This window comes from Bos indicus, chromosome 4 (genome assembly GCF_029378745.1).
Source record: "Bos indicus isolate NIAB-ARS_2022 breed Sahiwal x Tharparkar chromosome 4, NIAB-ARS_B.indTharparkar_mat_pri_1.0, whole genome shotgun sequence".
NCBI lineage: Eukaryota > Metazoa > Chordata > Mammalia > Artiodactyla > Bovidae > Bos > Bos indicus.
The window spans coordinates 39,308,428-39,330,193 of record NC_091763.1 but is presented as its reverse complement, the minus strand read 5'-3'; the positions used below and the strand labels follow the sequence as shown (position 1 = coordinate 39,330,193).

At 33.2% G+C, this 21,766-nt stretch overlaps 1 protein-coding gene across 3 annotated transcripts in view; it reads right to left on the bottom strand.

Moving 5' to 3' along the window:
• HGF (hepatocyte growth factor) overlaps nucleotides 1-21,766 on the bottom strand; it is an 85,285-nt gene that overhangs the window by 10,524 nt on the left and 52,995 nt on the right. For 2 of the 3 annotated variants that reach the window (XM_070787673.1, XM_070787674.1), the window contains exons 11-14: nucleotides 12,926-13,028; nucleotides 6,837-6,970; nucleotides 2,866-2,904; nucleotides 1,590-1,686 (exon numbers count right to left, since the gene is read on the bottom strand). In XM_070787673.1, the coding sequence (XP_070643774.1) occupies nucleotides 1,590-1,686; nucleotides 2,866-2,904; nucleotides 6,837-6,970; nucleotides 12,926-13,028 (373 nt within the window). The other variant, XM_070787675.1, reaches the window with a different exon arrangement.

Sequence of the window (21,766 nt, the reverse complement as noted above, 5' to 3'; positions counted from 1 at the left end):
CTATGAGTTTTGGAACAATAGATAAACAGCTGTTGTTACTAAGAACTTAGATTTAAAAGGAAAAGAGTACTTTTTAAAAAAAGTTTATACTACACTGATCTGGTGAAAAACAGTTTCACCTACTTCTCCAAAGATGGCGACTTCAAAAGGAAGTCTCCTATAAGTAAGAATAAATTCAAAAGTATTTGCCTTTTCTTCTGGAGTAATGAGATTTGCAGAGATCCTCTAATTAGCTCAAAGATGTAGATTATTGGAAATTTTTCTACAGTAAAGAAAATACCACCCTCAAATTTTACAGCCTTCATTATGTCTTCACATTGCATGATTAATATTCTGGTGAGTTTCATAACTCTATTTTAGTTACTACCCTACAATTATCAGCATAAAGATTTATAAAAATTGATGTTAATTCCTTGAAAGAAAGACACACTAAGGGAACTCTAGGTCATTTTCTACTTGGTGTATAAAGAATATAAACTTCATGCTTATTAAGAATTGACTTATTCATTGAAAGAAAAATAACCAGTTTCAAGTTGTCCCTATTCTACTTTAATATCACTGTGAGTTAATTATAGTAAAAATGAATTTTATTCCTAAATTCTAGGAGGCTAGAGTTAAAGAAACAGGGAAGGTTTAGAAAAAAAGGAGATATTCCAGTTTGTATTTAAAACATACAAATTTTGTAGGCATAAAATATGGAGGAAGAAAGCTCCAGCAGCACAAAGGCTGGAGGGAGAAACATGGAGGGTCTTGAAAACAAGGGAAAATGCGGCTAGAATTCAGGTGCACTTTGGGGTATGTTTCACGATGACATTCCAATAGAGATAGATATATAAAAAAAAAATTTTAATGTTCTGATTACCATACAGTATAATATGTGTAGTATATAGAAAGTTCTAAAATCAGGTTTTAAAGCTAGCTCCTATTTTCAGTATTTACTTCTTATAATAAATAATCTTAATTTTGTATAATAATACATTTTTAAAACCTATTTTACATAGAACATGGCATTGATTTTTACACTAAGCAATAGACATGTCTTGTCATATCAAATATTATAATTTCAAGACTGTTAAACTATCAGTATAATTTATACTTTTCTTAATGATAAAATATTCTAGTATTTTAAATTATTGCCATTTTTCATTAGAATGACAATGAAAAAGTCAGAAATTAAAATCAAATATAAATGTTTTGCTATGATTGTGCATAAACATGCTAGAAAATAATCTCATAATATCCTTAATTGGGAAATTAACATAAGTATTACAACTACCATGGTTATAGCAAGGTATAAGTAGGTTCCTGTGTAGTTGTCTTTTGCTTAACAACTAAAATGTCACATCAGGGACAATGGCAACACATATGGGACCTTTGTAAACATTTAAAACAGCTCTATCTCTGGAGGCACAAACTGCAAAACCCAGGGATGTTTGGCAAGCAGGATGGGATTCGTCCCTCTTGTGTCCCCCTCATATGGGTGTCTTGTGCAGGGCACAACCTTCACGGCTGCACATGGCCATACTGCTGGGAATACAACTATTTGCAAATAACCCAAATATGTGTGATTTGTGTCTATTAATAATTACCTGTATTTCAAACTAACCATCCATCCTACATTTGTTCGTGTTGGAATTCCATTTACAACTCGCAACTGTTTTGTTTTGGCGCAAGATATTACTGGATCTAAAAAGAGGACCAAACAACATTTTGACAAAACATTTTGAAACAACCTGTGCCTCTCAGCTTTCTTAAGCATTTGACGGTCACTACACAAATGTAACTACTGTAACTGTGTCAGAAGTACATTTTGGAAAAAAGCAAAGGTAAATAGTGTGACTACAGTGCCAGATCAGACCCAAAATGTTTGCTCTCCTCATCTAAGTAGGTAGATAACAAAGAAAAAGTAATCAACTCAAGGTCAGCAGAATTGACATCATAGTGACAGACTTTGCTCTCTATGTACAAGTTCTTCAGGTCTAACAGCAATTGTGTTTTCCTTACCAACCTCAACACGACAGAATGATGCTATTTACAGTGCTTTTTTTCCTAAATATCAATGGAAAGCCCCAGTGGGGGAAAATATATATATATTTGGTTTATTACTTCTGAATTTGTATAGTAAGAATGTAGAACTGTTTTGCAAGGTGTTAACCAAAGTGATCTTAATTGAAATGTTATCCAAATGACATAATTATGTTTGAATCATTATATCCAAATGATATAACACAGACTCTTTGAAGTAAACTTTTTCCTGACCCTCGTCAGTGTTCTTTGCTTTATCCTATCTACTCTTGTCCATGGTCTAAAATAGATTTCCATTTGCTTCTTCAGACACAGCAGGTGGTCTCTCAAACCAAAACATTTGAGTAACTTCCTTCAGCCCAAGAAATGTGTGATACAAGCAGCTCCTAAATGCAGTTTAGATTTTCCCAAACTGAGGATTAACTAAACCTTTCACATTGTGTCATCTTTTGCCTCATAGAAAATGCAAAGAGCTTTAAAGATAGAGCAGGATAAAGACAGTGCATAACTTTCCAACCTTCTAGTTTCATTCTTTCTAACTTTGGCATCCTGATTTAATTTAAAGGATGGTGAAGGTCCACTGGATATATTCTGCCCCAAGTTAAAAGCACCATACATGCTTTTTCAAAGTTTAATATAATATTTTCTGACAGAGCAATGAATTTTGATATTTAGCATGCAGCTGTCTTTGTAATACCTTTATACATTCACACAGGAAAAGTGTTCAAATAAAACAATTTATGATGGAAGTTTATATAATGATATTTTTATGAAGTAAATAATGATCATTATGACACATAGATACTAAGATATAATAAATTCTTTTGAAGGATTACTTACGGTCTAAATTGACTATTGTAGGTGTGGTATCGCCCTCACCTGTAAAAACAAATATATACATATATACATAATTCATGTATACATATTTCTGTATGTAAAACTAAAATGTACTATTCAATAGTACATCATTTTGTACTGAAACCCAAATATCCATGAATTGATAATTTAAGACAATTCTTTACATTTATTCAAAAATATAATGTAATAATACCCTTTTGGATAATTCTGTATCACTTTTATTAGACAAAGTTGAAAGTATGGTAGTGGGTGATGTGAGGAAAGCCTTGTTTTATGATTTTTGAAGACTCTCGGGCATGTGGTTCGATGATCTTGGCAGTCTGAATTACACTGCTGGAACCGAGGAGCTGCCTCATTCTCCCAACATGCCAAACACTGTACACAATGAACAGTCCACTGCTTATTATTGTTTGTTTGGGCCATTCATATAAACTATATAGCTTTACTGTAATTTTGGCCCATTTACATTATTGCTGAAAATTACTTTTATCTTTTATATGATTAAGGATAATTGAATCTTCTTCTATGTTTCAGAAAACTTTTTTTAATAATTTGAGAATATAGAAATCCACCTCACTCATGGAAAAAGAGGAATAACAAAATATAATTATGTTTTGTCAGAATATTTCAAAGATTGGTTTTTCTAGGTAGTAAAGGGAAAAGTATAAAAAAAAAGAGTACTTGGAAACTGCAAATAAATTATGACTAACACTTCATACTTAATTCTTTTTTATAACCTCTCTACTGAGTGGGGTTTAACTGCTGTAAAGAGATTGGCTTGGAAGATTCTAGAATTTAAAAATACTTAAGTAGTAATGAATGAGGCCCAAGACATTTCCTGGATTTTAATGTGTGACTGTTTAGAATTGATGACATAGAGTTTAGTCAGACATTGTTTAGACCCAGCTGGTTGTTAGTCCTTAGAAGTGCCCTGAGCTCAAATAAACCAGCAACGAAACAAAAATGGCATATGGATGCCTTTGTAATAGATGAAAAGTTGATTTTCATTTAGGGGGAATTTTGAGAAAATTAACACATGCTAAAGCTTTTTTGTTTATGTTCATTTTCCAGATCTAGATATTTTAAGTGAATGAGCATAAAGGTGAACTATAAATTTCATCATTTCCCTTTCCTTTTAGTTTATCCCGAGGGAGAGTTTTGTCTTAGAGTCAGCTGAGGTAATTGTTTTAGTTCATAGTATAAATGTGGTCATTAAAACATCAAGGATATTGGTTTTTCCACTTAATTTCTAAAAATTCCAAACTGAAAAGCTGTTTATTTCTTATATTGTTGTGGTGAGAAAAGACTAGACTATTCATTGTATTCTTTTTTTAAATAAATGTTTAATAAGATAACATTTGGGATAGAGCCTAAAGGGCACTTAAAAAAACAAAACAGAGAACTATAGTTCTTAAAACAAAAGAGTTTAATCTCCAAAATTAAAAACTTTCGAGGCACTGTGATTGATTGCATATTCATTGTATTGTTAATTGCGTATCAAGTTTTCTACTTTTAAGCATCAAGCTAATAGTTCTGCAAAGTATTCAGTTTGTTATTGTGCCTCATTAAAATATTTAAAATTTTTTAAATGTTTAGATATTATAATTTAGAGGCTTTAATAATTATATATATATATTTTTTTTTTTTTTCTGTAAGCCAATATTTAGAAAAGCTGTAATACCACTTAAAGTCAGATTTCTAAATATTCTGGGTAGTTTGTTAGATTGCAAATTGTTAAAAAGCTTCTTAACTAGCTTTAACTAGCTTCTCTAGTTTCTTCAGCTTTCAAGGCCTTTTCCCTTTTCCCTTAAAATACTATTTTCACTTCACTTCTTTTACTTTTCCTTCATATGTCTACCATAGTACTCAAATCTGAACAACTATATATGATAGAAATCTTGTTTATATTGACTCAACTTAACTTTGAAGAGGGAAAACTTGTCAATGATAAAAGTTTTTCCTGTGGAACAGTAGAGATATATGTGTCTATGTGTTGATATATGGCCTCAGAAAAAACATGGGCTCTTAGTGAAAGCATAAAGAAAACTTTCTTTTAATAGATCCTTAAAGTTTCAACTCAAATTCAAAACTTTATGAACAACGCATACTTTCCAGACTGATATTTGTATTCCCATTTCATTATATATTTTAATATTAACATGTATGTGTTTAAATGACTGTATTTGTGATTAGGTATGTAGCTCTCTCCTCTCTACATTGAAAATGATTTGAGTACAGGAGACATTGTTTATATTTTCTATACCTAAAATGTTATATAGGGCTTTGCACACAGTAGCAGCTCAATTTAAAATTATTAATAAATGAATAAGTAAATGCAAACTGAAGTGGAAGAAATTTACCCAAGGCACTTAAAGTGTTAGAACTATAATTTTTACCTAGGAAGTCAGAGTTGCAACTCTAAACCACTGCATTCTCTTAACACTTAGATACTTAAACATATATCTAATTAATACTTAGATACTATATAAATAGATATATATCTATTTAATACTAAGATATAGTGTGTGTACATGTATAGACAAATACAGACATTTCTACAGTTTTACTTTTGCATCTTGATAATCTTAAAATATATAACATATCATTTTGTAAAACTTTTTAAAGGAATACAAAAAAAAGAAATAGAAACCTTTGCATGTTTTGTAATGCAAATGTACAGTGTGAAAATGACATATACAATCTCTGAAGTTAAATAGATAAGAAATCAAATCTTCTGAAGATAAATATTTTTAGCCTTTCATTAGTGATAAAATATAAAGAAATCCTGGTTATATATATAGTTAGAAAAATGACAGCAAAGTATTTGCTGAAATTAATGTTCAGAATGCATTGAAATAAATGTTATCTGCAATAGCATTTAATCAAATACTAGTAACGCCCCCAAGTCTTTCAATACCACATTACTAATTTTTAGCTTAAAAATGTTAGTTGACCATATGTTTAAAAACTTCTTTAATTAGCGCTTCCCTGGTGGCTCAGTGGTAAAGAACCTGTCTGCCAGTGCAGGAGACATAGGTTCAATCCCTGATCTGGGAAGATCCCACTTGCCAAGGAGCAGCTAGGCCTGTGTGCCACAACTATTGAGCTTCTGCTCTACAGCCTGTGTGTACGTTAGTTGCTTAGTCGTGTCTAACCCTTTGTGACCCCATGCGGTGTAACCCACCAGGGGCCTCCGTCCATGGGATTTTCCAGACAAGAATACCGGAATGCTTTGCCATTTCCTTCTCCAGGGCATCTTCCTGACCCAGGGATCGAACCAGGGTCTCCTGCATTGCAGGCAGACTCTTTACCATCTGGGCTAATAGGAAAACCAAAAAAGTGAAAGTTGCTCAGTCCTGTCCAACTCTTTGTGGCCCAGGCCAGAATACTGGAGTGCTTTTTTCCCTTTTCCAGCAGATCTTTCCAACCCAGGAATTGAACCAGGGCCTCCTGCATTGCAGGCAGATTCTTTACCAACTGAGCTATCAGCAAAGCCCCAAGAAGACTGGAAAGGGTAGCCCATCCCTTCTCCAGTGGATCTTCCTGATCCAGGAATTGAACCGGGGTCTCCTGCATTGCAGGCAGAGTCTTTACCAACTGAGCTATGAGGGAAGCCCTCCTGAATCAATATATATTGCTAATATCAAGTTTATTGATGGTGGAGCAAGGCAGTCTTTCTAGCCCAGTCAGAACCATGGCCATGTATTGCTTCTGGATTCCAAATAGGAATCTTTCGAGGGAGGAAAAATCTCTTTTAAAAGGTCAGCAAAATGTCTCTTTGTCTAGAGGAGAGATGAAATTGTGTGTATCTGTATTGCTGTCTGGAGTGCATCCTTATTTTGGGATCAACTCTAGCCCTCCTGTATTACTTCCACCTCCAACTGAATTATCATTTTAGGGCGTGCAGTATACTTAAAATAATTCACCTGAAAAAGATCACAAAATGTACTTACAACGAGAAATAGGGCAATAATCCCAAGGAATGAGAGGATTCCCTGTGTAACACCAGGGACCGTGGGCATCGTCATCAGGATTCCGACAGTAATTCTTATTCAGCTTAGTAGCATCTGGTTCCCAGAAGATATGCCTGCATAAACAGCAAACTCGGAACATCACAAGAAGCACACATCTTGTCCAAGAGAAACAAAACAGGAAGATACAACCCTAGCACATAATTTTCATTACAGGCACAACATAAACTACCTGCTGTGAACTTTTCTTTTTTATTTTTTGAGACTTTGTTGTTGTTCTTGCAGTTTGGAAGCATGTTCTTTAACTGAGGAATAAGGCTGAATAATTAGCATAGATAAAATGATAAAAAAATTTATTACATTGTTTCTATTAAATAATTATACTGGGAAGGTAACAATGCACCATGCAAGAAAGAAGCAGATGATAAAGATCTAAGTTATAAAATGTATAAAAATATAAGCTATTGCAAAAATATTTATTTTTTCATGTTTCAGAAACATGTAAACAAGCTTCATTAGCAACACTGCTATGACAACATACAGGAAGATACACTGAAAGCACAGTGTGCTAATAAACATTAAATCTGAGAATTTCACTGGTCATTTAAGATATAGTTTTTGAAAGATAACTGAGTAACATTTCAGGCTATCTCATTTTACATCTTAACTAAATTTAGTACTAAAGAAAAGCAAAAAATGCTATATATTATTTTATTAGACCATGCCCACTCATATGTGTTCTGTGCTTAGTCTCTGAGTCATGCTGGGCTCTTTGTGACTCCATAGACTGCAGCCTACCAGGCTCCTCTGTCCATGGGGATTCTCCAGGCAAGAATTCTGAAATGGGTTGCCATCCCCTCCTCCAGGGGATCTTCCCAACCTAGGGATTCAACCCAGGTCTCCTGCATTGCAGGTGAATTCTTTACCATTTGAGCCACCAGGGAAGCCTGCCCACTCATATAACATCAACATTAATTAACCATCATGCTTGAATTTAATTAATGTGTCATTTTTAAAATTTGGGAGGAACTTCAACATAGAAACTTAGACTGTCTTTCCAAACTCAGGTTCACTTTTTGGACCAATAAAACAAGAAAGACACGCATGTAACAGATTCTACTATGTAGACTTGCATACTTACTTAGACCAACCTGATGAGGCAGGCTCTAAGATTATGCAACTTTGTGTTTGAGGAAATTGAAATCCACAGAGAACAATTAATTTGTCTAGGGTCACATATTTTTTCAGCTGTAGGTCAGGTGTTTGAACACGTAGCATTTTCCAGAGTCTTCGTTCAAAATCATCACATCGCATTACCTCTTCACGCAGTCACAGATTTGTTCTTAAACCAAAATGGTACCATGCAACTTACTCATTCATCAATAGCCTACAAGTTCTTTCCAAATGACTTTTAACTATTCCCAAAGGCAAATCAAAACACAGTGAATTTAAAGTTATAATAATTGTAGTTCCTGAATAAATACGTTGTAAATTTCCAGTGATATGTTGATAAATATTTAGCAACTGGCATTTTGAAATGTGTATGCAGGGAGTCTTTATTTGCTGTCCTTGCAGATTTCTGTAGCATAACTACTTCCACCATAAAACTGTCAAGCATCTAATGCTGGAATCACCGAAGGCAGAGTTGGTTACAGTTATTTCTCACAAGCAGGTAAAGAGCTCACTCTACCCCATCATATTTCTAAAAATGATTTAAAACTATCAGTGTTAAAATGAGCATTAGTTTTGGCCATGCCAATTCTTGCTAAAATTCTTAATGGACCCATATGGGCTTAGGATAAAACCCAAACTCCTTAACAGAGGTTAAAGGGCCTGTATGGCTTTGCCACTAGAGAATTTCTTCTCTATGCCCACTGACCAAATGAAACTGCTTAAACCTTATGGTTAATAAAAGTATTTCCGATTTTCAAACAGTTCAATTTAAAGAGCTTTTGGACAAGTTGTTTCTTCTGCCTGATGTGTTTTTCCTCCTACACTTCTTTGACCAACTCCTACCAATTATGTGTATCCTGCTAATGTCCCTTCTGCTAGGAAAGCTTCCTAACCATCTAAGTCTGGCTGGCTTCTTTGCAGTCCCATAACATAAAATGTGGTGTTTTCATGGAAAATTCTTAAAGAGATGGGAATACCAAACAACCTTACCCACCTCCTGAGAAACCTGTATGTAGGTAAAGAAGCAACAGTTAGAACCGGACATGGAACAACAGACTAGTTCCAAACTGGAAAAGGAGTACATGAAGATTGTCACCCTGCTTATTTAACTTATATGCAGAATACATCATGTGAAATGCTGGGCTGAATGGAGCACAAGCTGGAATCAAGATTGCTGGGAGAAATATCAGTAACCTCAGATATGCAGATGACACCACCATTATGGCAGAAAGTAAAGAGGAACTAAAGAGCCTCTTGATGAAAGTGAAAGAGGAGAGTGAAAAAGCTGGCTTAAAACTCAACATGCAAAAAACTAAGATCATGGCAACCAGTCTCATCACTTCATGGCAAATAGAAGGGGAAACAATGGAAACAGTGACAGACTTCATTTTCTTGGGCTCCGAAATCACTGCTGATGGTGACTGCAGCCATGAAATTAAAAGATGCTTGCTTGCTCCTTGGAAGAAAAGCCACAACAAACCTAGACAGCATATTAAAAAGCAGAGACATCAGTTTGCCAACAAAGGTCCATCTAGTCAAAGCTATGGTTTTTCCAGTGAGAGTTGGATGATAAAGAAAGCTGAACACCAAAGAATTTATGCTTTTGAACTGTGGTGTTGGATAAGACTCTTGAGAGACCCTTGGACTGCAAGGAGATCCAACCAGTCCATCCTAAAGGAAATCAGTCCTGAATATTCATTGGAACAACTGATGCTGAAGCTGAAACTCTAATACTTTAGCTACCTGATATGAAGAACTGACTCATTGGTAAAGACCCTGATGCTGGGAAAGACTGAAGGCAGGAGGAGAAGGGGACAATAGAGGATGAGATGGTTGGATGGCATCACTGACTTGATGGACATGAGTTTGAGCATGCTTCGGGAGTTGGTGATAGATAGGGAAGCCTAGCATGCTGCAGTCCATGGGTCGCAAAGAGTCGGACGTGGCTGAGTGAATAAAAACAATGGATTTTTTAAAATATTGCTGTTTCAGCCATTCCATACTACAGAGTAAGATCCATGATGGCAGAATTCTACGTAATTTTGGAGTCCTAGAACTGAAATTTCCAATAGAGTAACTACTAGCCAAATGTGGTGACAAAGTAGTACATGACCTCTCCAAATTGAAAGGTGATGTAATTATAAATACACACCAAATTTTGAAGCTTTAATATAAATGTAAAATATCTCATTAGTAATTTTATATTGAATACATATTGAAATGAAAAGCTTTAGAAATGCTGAATAATATAAACCTATTATTTAAAATCAGATTAATTACATCTTTTGCAGCCAAAGATGGAGAAGCTCTCTATACAGTCAGTAAAAACAAGACTGGGAGCTGACTGTGGCTCAGATCCTGAGCTCTTTATTGCAAAATTCAGACTTGAAGAAAGGGAAAATCACTAGGCCATTTGGATATGACAAGCCAAATTCCTTATAATTGATTGATTATACAGTGGAAGTGAAAAATAAAACGATTAGATCTATGGATGAAGGTTTGTAACAGGAGGTGGTGACCAAATCCATCCCCAAGAAAAAGATACAACAAAACAAAATGGTTGCCTGAGGAGACCTTAAAATAGCTGAGAAAAGAAGAGAAATGGAAGGCAAAGGAGAAAAGGAAAGATATACCCATCTGAATGCAAAGTTCCAAAGAATAGCAAGAAGAGACAAGAAACCCTTCTTAAGTGAACAATGCAAATAAATAGAGAAAAAACAATAGAATGGGAAAGACTAGAAATGTCTTTGAGAAAATTAAAGATACCAAGGGAATATTTCATGCAAAATGGACACAATAAAGGACAAAAATGGTATGGACCTAACAGAAGCAGAAGATATTAAGAAGAGGTGGCAAGAATACACAGAAGAACTATACAAAAAAGGTCTTAGTCACCTGGATAACCACAATAGTATGATCACTCACCTAGAACCAGAATGTGAAGTCAAGTGGATCACAGGGAGCATAATTACAAACAAAGCTAATGGAGGTGATGGAATTCTAGCTGAGCTATTTCAAATCCTAAAAGATGATGCTGTGAAAGTGCTTCACTCAATGTGCCAGCAAATTTGGAAAACTCAGCAGTGGCCACAAGACTGGAAAAGTCAGTTTTCATTCCAATCCTTAAGAAGGTCAATGCCAAAGAATGTTGAAACTACCCCACAACTGTTCCCATTTCACATGATAGTAAGATAATGGTCAAAATCCTTCAACTAGGCTGCAGTAATATGTGAATCGAGAACTTCCAGATGTAGGAGCTGGGTTTAGAAAAGAGAGGAACCAGAAATCAAATTGCCAACATCTGTTGTGTCACAGAAAAAGCAAGGGAATTTCAGAAAAACATCTACTTCTGCTTCATTGACTGCACTAAAACCTTTGACTGTGTGGATCACAACAAACTGTGGAAAATTATTAAAGACACGGGAATACCAGACCACCTTACTTGCCTCCAGAAAAAACTTGTATGCAGGTCAAAAAGCAACAGTTAGAACCAGACATGGAACAACAGACTGGTTCAAAATGGGAAAGGAGGACATCAAGGCAGTATATTGTCACCCTGCGTATTTAACTCACACCCAGAGTACCTCATGCAGAACGCCAGGCTGGATGAAGCACAAGCTGGGATCAAGATTGCCAGAAGAAATATCAATAACCTCAGGTATACAGATGACTCCACCCTAATGGCAGAAAATGAACAGGAACTAAACAGCCTCTTATTGAAGGTGAAAGAGGAGAGTGAAATCACTGGCTTAAAACTCAACATACAAAAAACTAAGATCATGGCATCTGGTCTCATCAGTTCATGGCAAATAGATGGGGAAACAATGGAAACAGTGACAGGCTACTATAAAACTTAAAAGTACAAGTGCGGCTTACATATTTGAATTGCATATTGATGTTAGAGAACACTGCTTTAGAACTATCACTGTTCGTGGCAGTAAATCAATCAAAACTGTATAATCCACTAATGAGTAAATTTTGAAACAGAAGAACTTTAAAGTGGAACTGAGAGCAAAATGACTCAACTTCTCTAGATCCTTAAATTCTTATACACACATATAGAACTATCTTCAGTATATAATTATGATGGTCAAATGTGATAACAACTCATATAAAGCAACCATGTTGTAGATACTTTGTTAAATGACACTACCTTTTTGTTCTCTTAATCCTTTTGCATATATTCTGGGATATTTAATAAAAATCTCTTCTATGTGATAAATAGGTCTCATAATTCTTTTATTATTTCAAACACACTAGCGATTTGCTGGGGAAAGATAGTGGAAGGCAACTGCTTTTTTGTGAATATATTCAATGTCAAAATCTCATTGAAATATATGGGTTTTCAATTCCATATCTATTCCATTAATTATAGAAAAATTGTGTGTCAAAATAAAGGTATACAAGGAAACATATCTCAATAGGTTTTTAGTAAAGTAGAATTTTAAGGTATCTAAATACATGAAGATGATAACATCAATTTTATAAACTACTATGAATAAATAATTATGAGAATATAAACATGTAATGTACTATATGAAACACTAGATTTGACATTTAATTATTCATGTCTTATCAAGTTGTATAATTGTTTTCTCAATATGAACACATCCTGCTTAAAGGTGAAGCCAAAACATATGTCTACTTTTTGTTAATGTCCCCAAGGCACCTTTTATAGACCAGAACACACAGTAAATGCTCAATAAATATTTGCTGGTTTGAATTGTTTGCCACATAGGGAGAAAATATTATACTGAGTTACATTGAATAATCAATCTAATGTTTCTATTAGGTTACTAAGATATGTAAATGAATAGAAAGAAATACCACCACATCTCCATACATGTATCTGCTGCTATCACTACATACTATATATTTAAAGAAATAAATTTACATACCGGTGTAAATCTTCCATGTTCTTATCCCACATCGAACATGTTAGTCCAGATCGTGTTTTGGATAAACTGCCCATATAGTTTTTGCCATTCCCACGATAACAATCTAAACATAAAATATATGAAAACTAATGAATCCTAGGGAGTATTCTTAAAGACATTTTTACAAACATATGAATTCATGAAAATCAACATAAAAATGAAAGCAACACACTGAAATATGTGCAAAGCAAACAGACTTAACTATCTCTAATAAAACATTTTTTTAGCCAGATTTCTTCTTCATTAAAATGGAAGTTTGTACATCAAATTACAAACTTAAAAAAAAAAACCCAAAGAAAAATTAAATAAGTGCCTCTTAGGGACATCAAAGAAAGAAAAACTTTGTGCTGTTTATTCGCTCAGTCGTGACCAACTTTTTGCAACCCCACAAACTACAGCACACCGGGGTTCCCTGTCCTTCACTATCTCCCGGAGTTTGCTCAAACTCATGTCCATTGAGTCAGTGACGCCATCCAACCATCTCATCCTCTGTTGCCCCCTTCTCCTCCTGCTCTCAATCTTTTCCAGCATCAGGGTCTTTTCCAATGAGTAGGTTCTTTGCATCATGTGGCCAAAGTGTTGGGAGTTTCAGCTTCTGTATCAGTCCATCCAATGAATATTCAGGGTTGATTTCCAAGGGACTCTCAAGAGTCTTATCCAACACCACAGTTCAAAAGCATCAATTCTTGGCCACTTAACCTTCTTTCTCACATCCGTACATGACTGCTGGAATAACTATGGCTTTGACTAGAGGGACCTTTGTCAGCAAAGTGATGTCTCTGCTTCTTAATATGCTGTCTAGGTTTGTCATAGCTTTTCTTCCAAGGAGCAAGCAAGCATCTTTTAATTTCATGGTTACAGTCACCATCTGCAGTGACTTTGGAGCCCAAGAAAATAAAATCTGTCACTGTTTCCACTTTCTTCGCATCTATTTGCCATGAAGTGATGCGACCAGATGCTATGATCTTAGTGTTTTGCATGTGAGTTTTAAGCCAGCTTTTTCACTCTCCTCTTTCACCCACATCAAGAGGCTCTTTAGTTCCTCTTCCCTTTCTACCATTAGAGTGGTATGATCTGTATATCTGAGGTTGCTGATATTTCTCCTGACAATTTTGATTCCAACTTGTAAGTCATCCAACCCAGCATTCCACATGTTGTAGTCTACATATAAGTCAAATAAGCAGGGTGACAACATATAGCCTTGATGTACTCCTTTCCCAATTTCGAACCAGTCCATTGTTCTATCTCCAGTTCTAACTGTTGCTTCTTGACCTGCTTACAGGTTTCTCTGGAGGCAGGAAAGGTGGTTTGGTATTCCTATCTCTTTAAGGATTTTCCGTGTTTATTGTGATCCACGTGGTCAAAGGCTCTAGTATAGTCACTGAAGCAGATTTTTTTTTTTTTTGGAATTCCATTATTTTTTCTGTGATCCAACAGATATTTGCAATCTGATCTCTAGTTCCTCTGACTTTTCTACACCCAGCTCCTACATCTGGAATTTCTTGGTTCATGTACTGTTGAGGTCTAGCTTGAAGGACTTTGAGCATTACCTTTCTAGCATGTGAAATGAGCTCAATTGTACAGTAGTGTGAACATTCTTTTGCATTGCCTTTCTTTAATATATATTTTCCAAGGGAAAAATTTTACTCCACAGAAGAGTCACAAGAGATATAATGACTACTCATGTACCAGTCACATTTGTTGACTTATTATTTTTGTCTTACATGAGGTTGACATTCTGGGTCATCCAAGCCAGCTGTCTCGCAAACACTCTTTAATTTTGTCTGATTATGCTCATGAATGAAATCAAGTTAAATACAGAAATATTATATAAGGTGATATTTTGTTGCATTTATAGCATTATTTCATGTGACACATGATGTCAGTTTTTTCAATTATTGGTGATGAGTTTGATAACTTGGTTAAGTGATAAAAAGGAAAAACTTCTCTTCATATATAACAAAAACAAGCAAATAAAAGTTTTGAGACCTTTGAGACTGACAACATCCTATTCCCAAACAAATTTTTTAAAAATGGCTTAGGAATACTTTGATTAATATTGCATAAATCAGTTATTACTATGTTGGTTTTAAAATATTATCTTTCTTTCTTATATTTCTTTCTTTCTTGGTATTCTTCTCTAACACAGAGTTTTACCTTTTCCCCCAACTCCCTTCATTTAAGTATTATTAAATACTTCTAGTAGTAATACTAGCAATGGTATTGGCAGACCTACTAGTAGAAGTAGTAATGTAATGATGGACTCATGGATCCTCTTTTTATTCAACATGATATATAATCTATTCCTGTTGTTCATTTTAATGCTCAAGTTGTTACAAATTTAGCCAATGGAAGCCATGTTAAAATGATTCCTGTGCCTTTTATCATGCCCCATGTGAGTTTTTCACTTTTTTTCAACTGAGCAATTTGCATTCTGTTAAACACTGATAGGAGTGACCATATTTTAATTTTAAAATTAAGAAAAAGAAGTTAAGTTCTTTCTAATATATATGTAGCAATTTCTGCATTTGAAAAAAGCACTACATATTCTTAAATAATCTTGTGTATTTTAAAAGTAACTAAAAATTCTGATTTTTATGTGAATAAATATGATAAAAGACTATAAAATGTTACCTAGAAATGTACATCAACATTAAGATTATTTTCTTTTAAATTTGGTAAGCCAAAGAATATTATCATTGGTTTTAAATATGCTATGTGATTAGAATAAATAATAGGTGTTCTGTGCTTAATGGTTCAGTCATGTCCGACTTTTTGTGACCCCATGGACTGTAGCCCACTAGGAGCCTCTGTCCATGTGGTTTCTCCAGGCAAGAATACTGGAGTGGGTTGTCATTACCTCCTCCACGGGACCTTCCAACCCAGGGATCCAACCCAGGTATCCCACATTGCAGGCAGATTATTTACCATCTGAGCAACCAGGGAAGCCCAAGAATACTGAAGTGGGTACCCATCTTTTCTCCAGGGGATCTTCCTGACCCAGGAATCGAACCAGAGTCTCCTGCATGGCAGGCAGAATCTTTACTAGCTGAGCTATCAGGGAAGCCCCAAAATAATAGGTAGAAAGCTTAATAAAAATTTTAAATAAATTGTCCAGGAATTAATTTAGTAAAGTATATAATTTAGTAAACTATATAAATTAATTTACAAAAGTATATATAAAATATACAGTAAGTATATTCAATAGCTATGTTTTGGTATTCATGATTTAAACTTAAATATACAAATTCAAATGATATGGGATTTGGTACAAATAATATATCAATCATTACAATATACAATAAAATTGTTTTCAGAAAGCATAATTTTGTAAAATCCAATTATTGTACATATGCAGAATGTATTAATTAAAATTTCCTCTGACAATGCTATTTTTTCCTTTATTATGTAATCTTAAACCTTTGGCTGTTAAATAGTAAATTATTTAAATAAGCTCTCATTGAAGAAAACAATTGTGCAATGCAATATATGGTACTGCTCTTTAATACATTTTTCATTTTACACCTATGTTTTCTGTATTAGAGAAAGAGGATGATTTATAAGCTAGGCTTTTTTTTCTTAGTAAACTTTATATTCTAGAATAGCTTTTAATTTACAAAAAAACGTGTAAGTTTGTACAAAGTTCTAATACACCACATAGTTTCCCCTACTATCTTATATTGGTACGATGGTTTTAACGCCACTATTCAACATTATTACTAACTGAAGACTATTTCGCTCCAATTTATTCATAGTTTTTACCTAGAGTACTTTTTTTGTTCTAGGATGATACCACATTACATTTAACTGTCATGTTTTTTCGGCTCTTCTAGATGTAACAGTTTTTTCAGACTTTCTTTTTTGATGATCCTAAGAGTTTTAATGAGAACTGTCATGTTATAAAATGTCCATCAGTTGGGTTTGTCTGATATTTTCTTCATGATTAGATCTAGGTTATAAGTTTTTGAGAGGGAGACGTGAATTTTTGAGCACTTGCTAGCTTTCTGGCAAAGATACTCCAGCCTTACTTTGTGTTTTTCTTGCCCTAGGCATGGATTCTTCAACTTCACCAGAGAGCCATTGTTAGTGATGAAAAGTAAGAAGACGAGAAACAGGTGTGCTCATTGCTATTTGCTACCATTTTTTTCTGGTCCCTTTCATTTGATAGAGCCAAGCTCTGTGTGTGTGTGTGTGTGTGTGTGTGTGTGTGTGTGTGTGTGTGTGTGTGTGTGTGTGTGTGTGTGTGTGTGTGTGTGTTCATGAGTAACTGATCACTTCTAACTCCAATCTAGTACAAGAATTTTTCCTCTTCTCTATTTTAATGGTGTATTTCCTTTCTCCCATAGCCAAGCTCTGTGTGTGTGTGTGTGTGTGTGTGTGTGTGTGTGTGTGTGTGTGTTCATGAGTAACTGATCACTTCTAACTCCAATCTAGTACAAGAATTTTTCCTCTTCTCTATTTTAATGGTGTATTTCCTTTCTCCCATAGTAAGAACGCTGATTGTAGGTACATGAATGTATTTCTTCATTTTCTGAATTCTTCAATGCACACAAGATAATGTCAAATCTCCTAACAACAAATTTATATTTTAAAGTTCAAAACACATTTATAGTTATCTACTTTTAAATGTATTTCAGTGAGGCTATATATAAAAAAATACGTTTAAAAATCATTTTGAAATTTATTTCCAAATTCTGTAGTAATGGTATCTCTTTGATACACAGATAGGCATATTTCTGTGCTTTTTCCCCCATCTTTCTTGAGATTACTTTTTGAACATTTAAAACACTATTAAAACATTAGTTTTGGTATATGAGAGTATGTATTCAGACTGTTCTCATTTTCCCTCTTGCTTCTGTGTCATATTTCTACTCACTGCTACCCACCATTAGGGTAACCAATTTCATTAGTTTTTTGTTTATGGTGCTTGTGTTTCTTTGTTTTACTTTTCTGGCAAAGATACACACATATATACATATGTAATATGACTATATAAATTATATGTATATGTTCTATGTATATATTATTATATCCCATTTTTTATTACTAGGAATAAATAACTTTTATTAATAGAACACCAAATATATATTTTAGTGGCTTTTTTCATTAATAATATACTTGAAAATCACTTCATATTAATTCAAAAAAACTTTATCATTCTTTTTGCAAATCCACAGTGTTCCATTGTGTGATTTTGCCAGAGTAGATTTGTGTTGTTTTGCTAACAAAAAAAATGCTGAAATCAAAAACTCGTGCATATGAGTTTCCATATTATTGGAGCTATATATTCAGATAGTGTATTGTTAGGTGAAAAGATGGATGTATATGTAATTTAATTATTGTAATATTCCATTCCATATGGATTTTACCATTTTCCATTCCCAAGAACAAAGTGCGAGAGTTCATATTCCCATACAGTTTTGCCAAAAAATAGTGTTGACAAGATTTTGAATCTTTGTGAATTTATATGTGAAAAACAGAAGTCCCATATTTATGAGATTTATGAAAAATCTCTACTTATATTTTAATTTTTTCTTGTTACATGTGACTTTAAGCATAATTTTAATGTTCTCTAAAGAAATGTTCATATGTTTTGTCCATTATTTAATTTTTTGGTCCTATATTTTTCACTTTCATAGCTTTTATATATTAGAAATATTTCTCTTTATCTGTGATATACATTTTAAAACTTTTTCCAAATTTGTCATTTGTCTTTTGAATTTAAAAATATAGGTTTGATTATGTTTTTGTCATGACACCTTTTGTAGCTTATTTTTTTTCTTTTATTGTCTTTAGAATTTGAGTGTTAATTAGAACCCACATTGCTACATCTAAGAAATAAAGTATTTTTCCAAGTTTACTCCTCGTATCTGTATGGTTTCCATTTTTATGCTCATATCTATTATCCATTTGAAGTTTATTTTCAGGTATGGTGCAAAGCATGGATTAATTTTATTATTTTTCCAAATAGAACTTTATTGATCCACTATTATTTTTTAATTTTTACCCAGTGACATATAGTGCCACATTTTAAATATAATCTCAGTAAGGAGTCTATTTTTAGATCCTGTGTTCTGTTCTAATTGTCAATTTACTCTTGGGGTAGAACTACATTTTTAAAATTATAAACTCTTAAAAAAAATAAATAAAATTATAAACTCTTTAATAATATTTTAGTATCTGATAAAGTTTTTTACCTCTAATCATTTCTTTTTCACATTTTCCTTACTATAGTTACATGTTTATTCTTCTAGGAAAGATTTAGAATGCATTTGTTTGATATCAAAAAAGACAGTAATCTATTTATTAATATCACACTAAATTTACAAATGAGCTTAGGTGAAACTGATGTATTTGTGATATTGAGATTTTATATCAACAGCAAGTGATTTTTTCTACATGTTAAAGTACAACTTGGGACTTTCAGTAGTAATCTGAAATTTAATTACATAGATTTGCATATCTTTTCTAAGTTTACTCCTAAGTTTTCATCAGTTTTATTTCCTATTACAGATGTAGTTTTCTCTTTAATTATATCTTCAAACGCATATGTGAATGCTATTAATATTTGTATATTAGTCATATATCATGCTACCTTAGTAATTTTTTTTACTATTTGAATTTAGATTTCCAAGAATATTACTATTATATAATTTGTGCAAAGATCTTTTGCCTTTTTACTCAGTCAATAAATATGCCTTCTAATTGTATAAAATGTCAACATTGCAATGTCAAAGAAAATATAATGTTAAAATATTTATATTAAATAGTAAGGGAGATAGTGGCCTTCCCTGGAGTCTCAGTAGTAAAGAATCTACATGCCAATGCAGGAGATATGGGTTCCATCCCTGGTTTGAGAAGATATCCTGGAGAGAGAAATAGCAACTAACTCCAGTATTCTTGCCTGGGAAATCCAATGAACAGAGAAGCCTGGCAAGCTATAGTCCATGGGGTCGCAAAGAGCTGGACATGACTGAGGATGCTATATATATATATATATATATACACACACATACACACACACACACACACACACATACACATACACATATATAGATACAGATATATGGGTGTGTAAGTTTGTATGTATACTGAATATTTTTGAGTATTTTTATGAAGAATGCATGAATTTTTGTCACAGTAATTTCAGAATCTGTTGAGATTTGTTATATGGTTGCTTTTCTTACAACTAAGGTGAATTATATTAATGGGTTTCTAAAACTGAACCATTTTTGTACTCAGACTATATTCAACCATTATGTATTATTTTCTTAATTTCTTTATTAAACTGTTCATTCAAATTTCATTTAAGATTTTACATTAATATTTACAAATGATATGAATGTATAGTTTTATTCTCTGATTCCTTTATCATATTTAGGATTCAATATTATAATTTCATCCAGAAATAATTTGAAATTTTTATTACATTTGTTAAGCTATAGGATAATTTATGTAGCATTGTGATCACTTGATCTGTGAATTCATCAAGGCATGATGTGGTTTGTGGTGGAACAATTTATTATAAATTTCCATGTTTCTTCTATAGGAATGAGTCTAAATTTTCTTTCTCTATCAGGGTCAATTCAACTAACTTGAATTTTCCTACTGTATTATCTATCCATTTTATTTTCATTTTCAGTTTTCATATGAGGTTGTATAAAATAATCTCATGTTTTCTAATTTTCCAGTTCATTGGTTATCTTTACCTTCATAATTATTATTTTATATATTTACCATCTCTCTTGAGTCAGTTGGCTAATGGTTGTCCATTTTGTTAATTTTTTCAAAGCATCATCATTTAGCTTTATTCATTAGTTCTACTATTTTTTCTTTACTTTTATAATGTCTGCTTTTGTCCTAGTTGTTTCCCTTCTTCTGTTGCTTTTGGTTTACTTTTTTTACACTTCTTGGAGTGGGAAATTTCATTCCCCTCTCTTTATCATGTATTATTGATATAAATATTTAAAATGTGAATTGTTTGTTTTCTACCTTAAATGTACCTTATATAATCTAATACAGTGTTTCATCAGTGTTTTTAAAGAAATTCTACAATTTCGATTTTTTTAACAGTTATTTAATATACAAATGGAAAAGCTTTTATATATATGCTAATTCAGATGCTGCAAGATTTGAGCAAAAGTTTTTAACTCATCAACCTATATGTAAAATTTATGTTTCCTGTTATATACAGAGGGATAAGAGCACCATCCTTTAATGTGTGTGTGTGGGGGGAGGGTTGGACAGGTATGTGTATATGTGTGTCTCTCCATGCATACATATCATATATGTAACAATGCCTACTATTAGCTTGGCAGTATTATACAATGATATAACTGTCTGATAAAATTTCACAACTCTGTTGGCTAACTGTCTCAATACAAATTGCCCCACAGGACCCTGCAGATTGTTGCATATCAGGTATATTGTTAAATAAAAAGATTATAATATACTGTTAAAATATTAATGAAAAGCAGAAAGCATGGGGGTAATGGAAAGGTCATTTTAAGGAGAATTCAGGTAAATCCTAGTTGTGTTAGTTTGAGAATTTAGGCAAGTTACTTGAATTCCACAAAACTAATTTCTTCATCTATTAATGTGTAGGTTTATTATATAAGCAATAACATCAACTTTGTTTTCAAAACCAAAAATCTATATTCTATTACCTGATCCTTTGATAAGTGATATATCTGTACATAAAAGCATCTTAATACACACCAGAAGCTTACAAAACAATTATTCTCATTTGCCTCTGTCACTCAGAAATTAGCAGTAATTGTTTAAATGAATAAAGCAGGGACA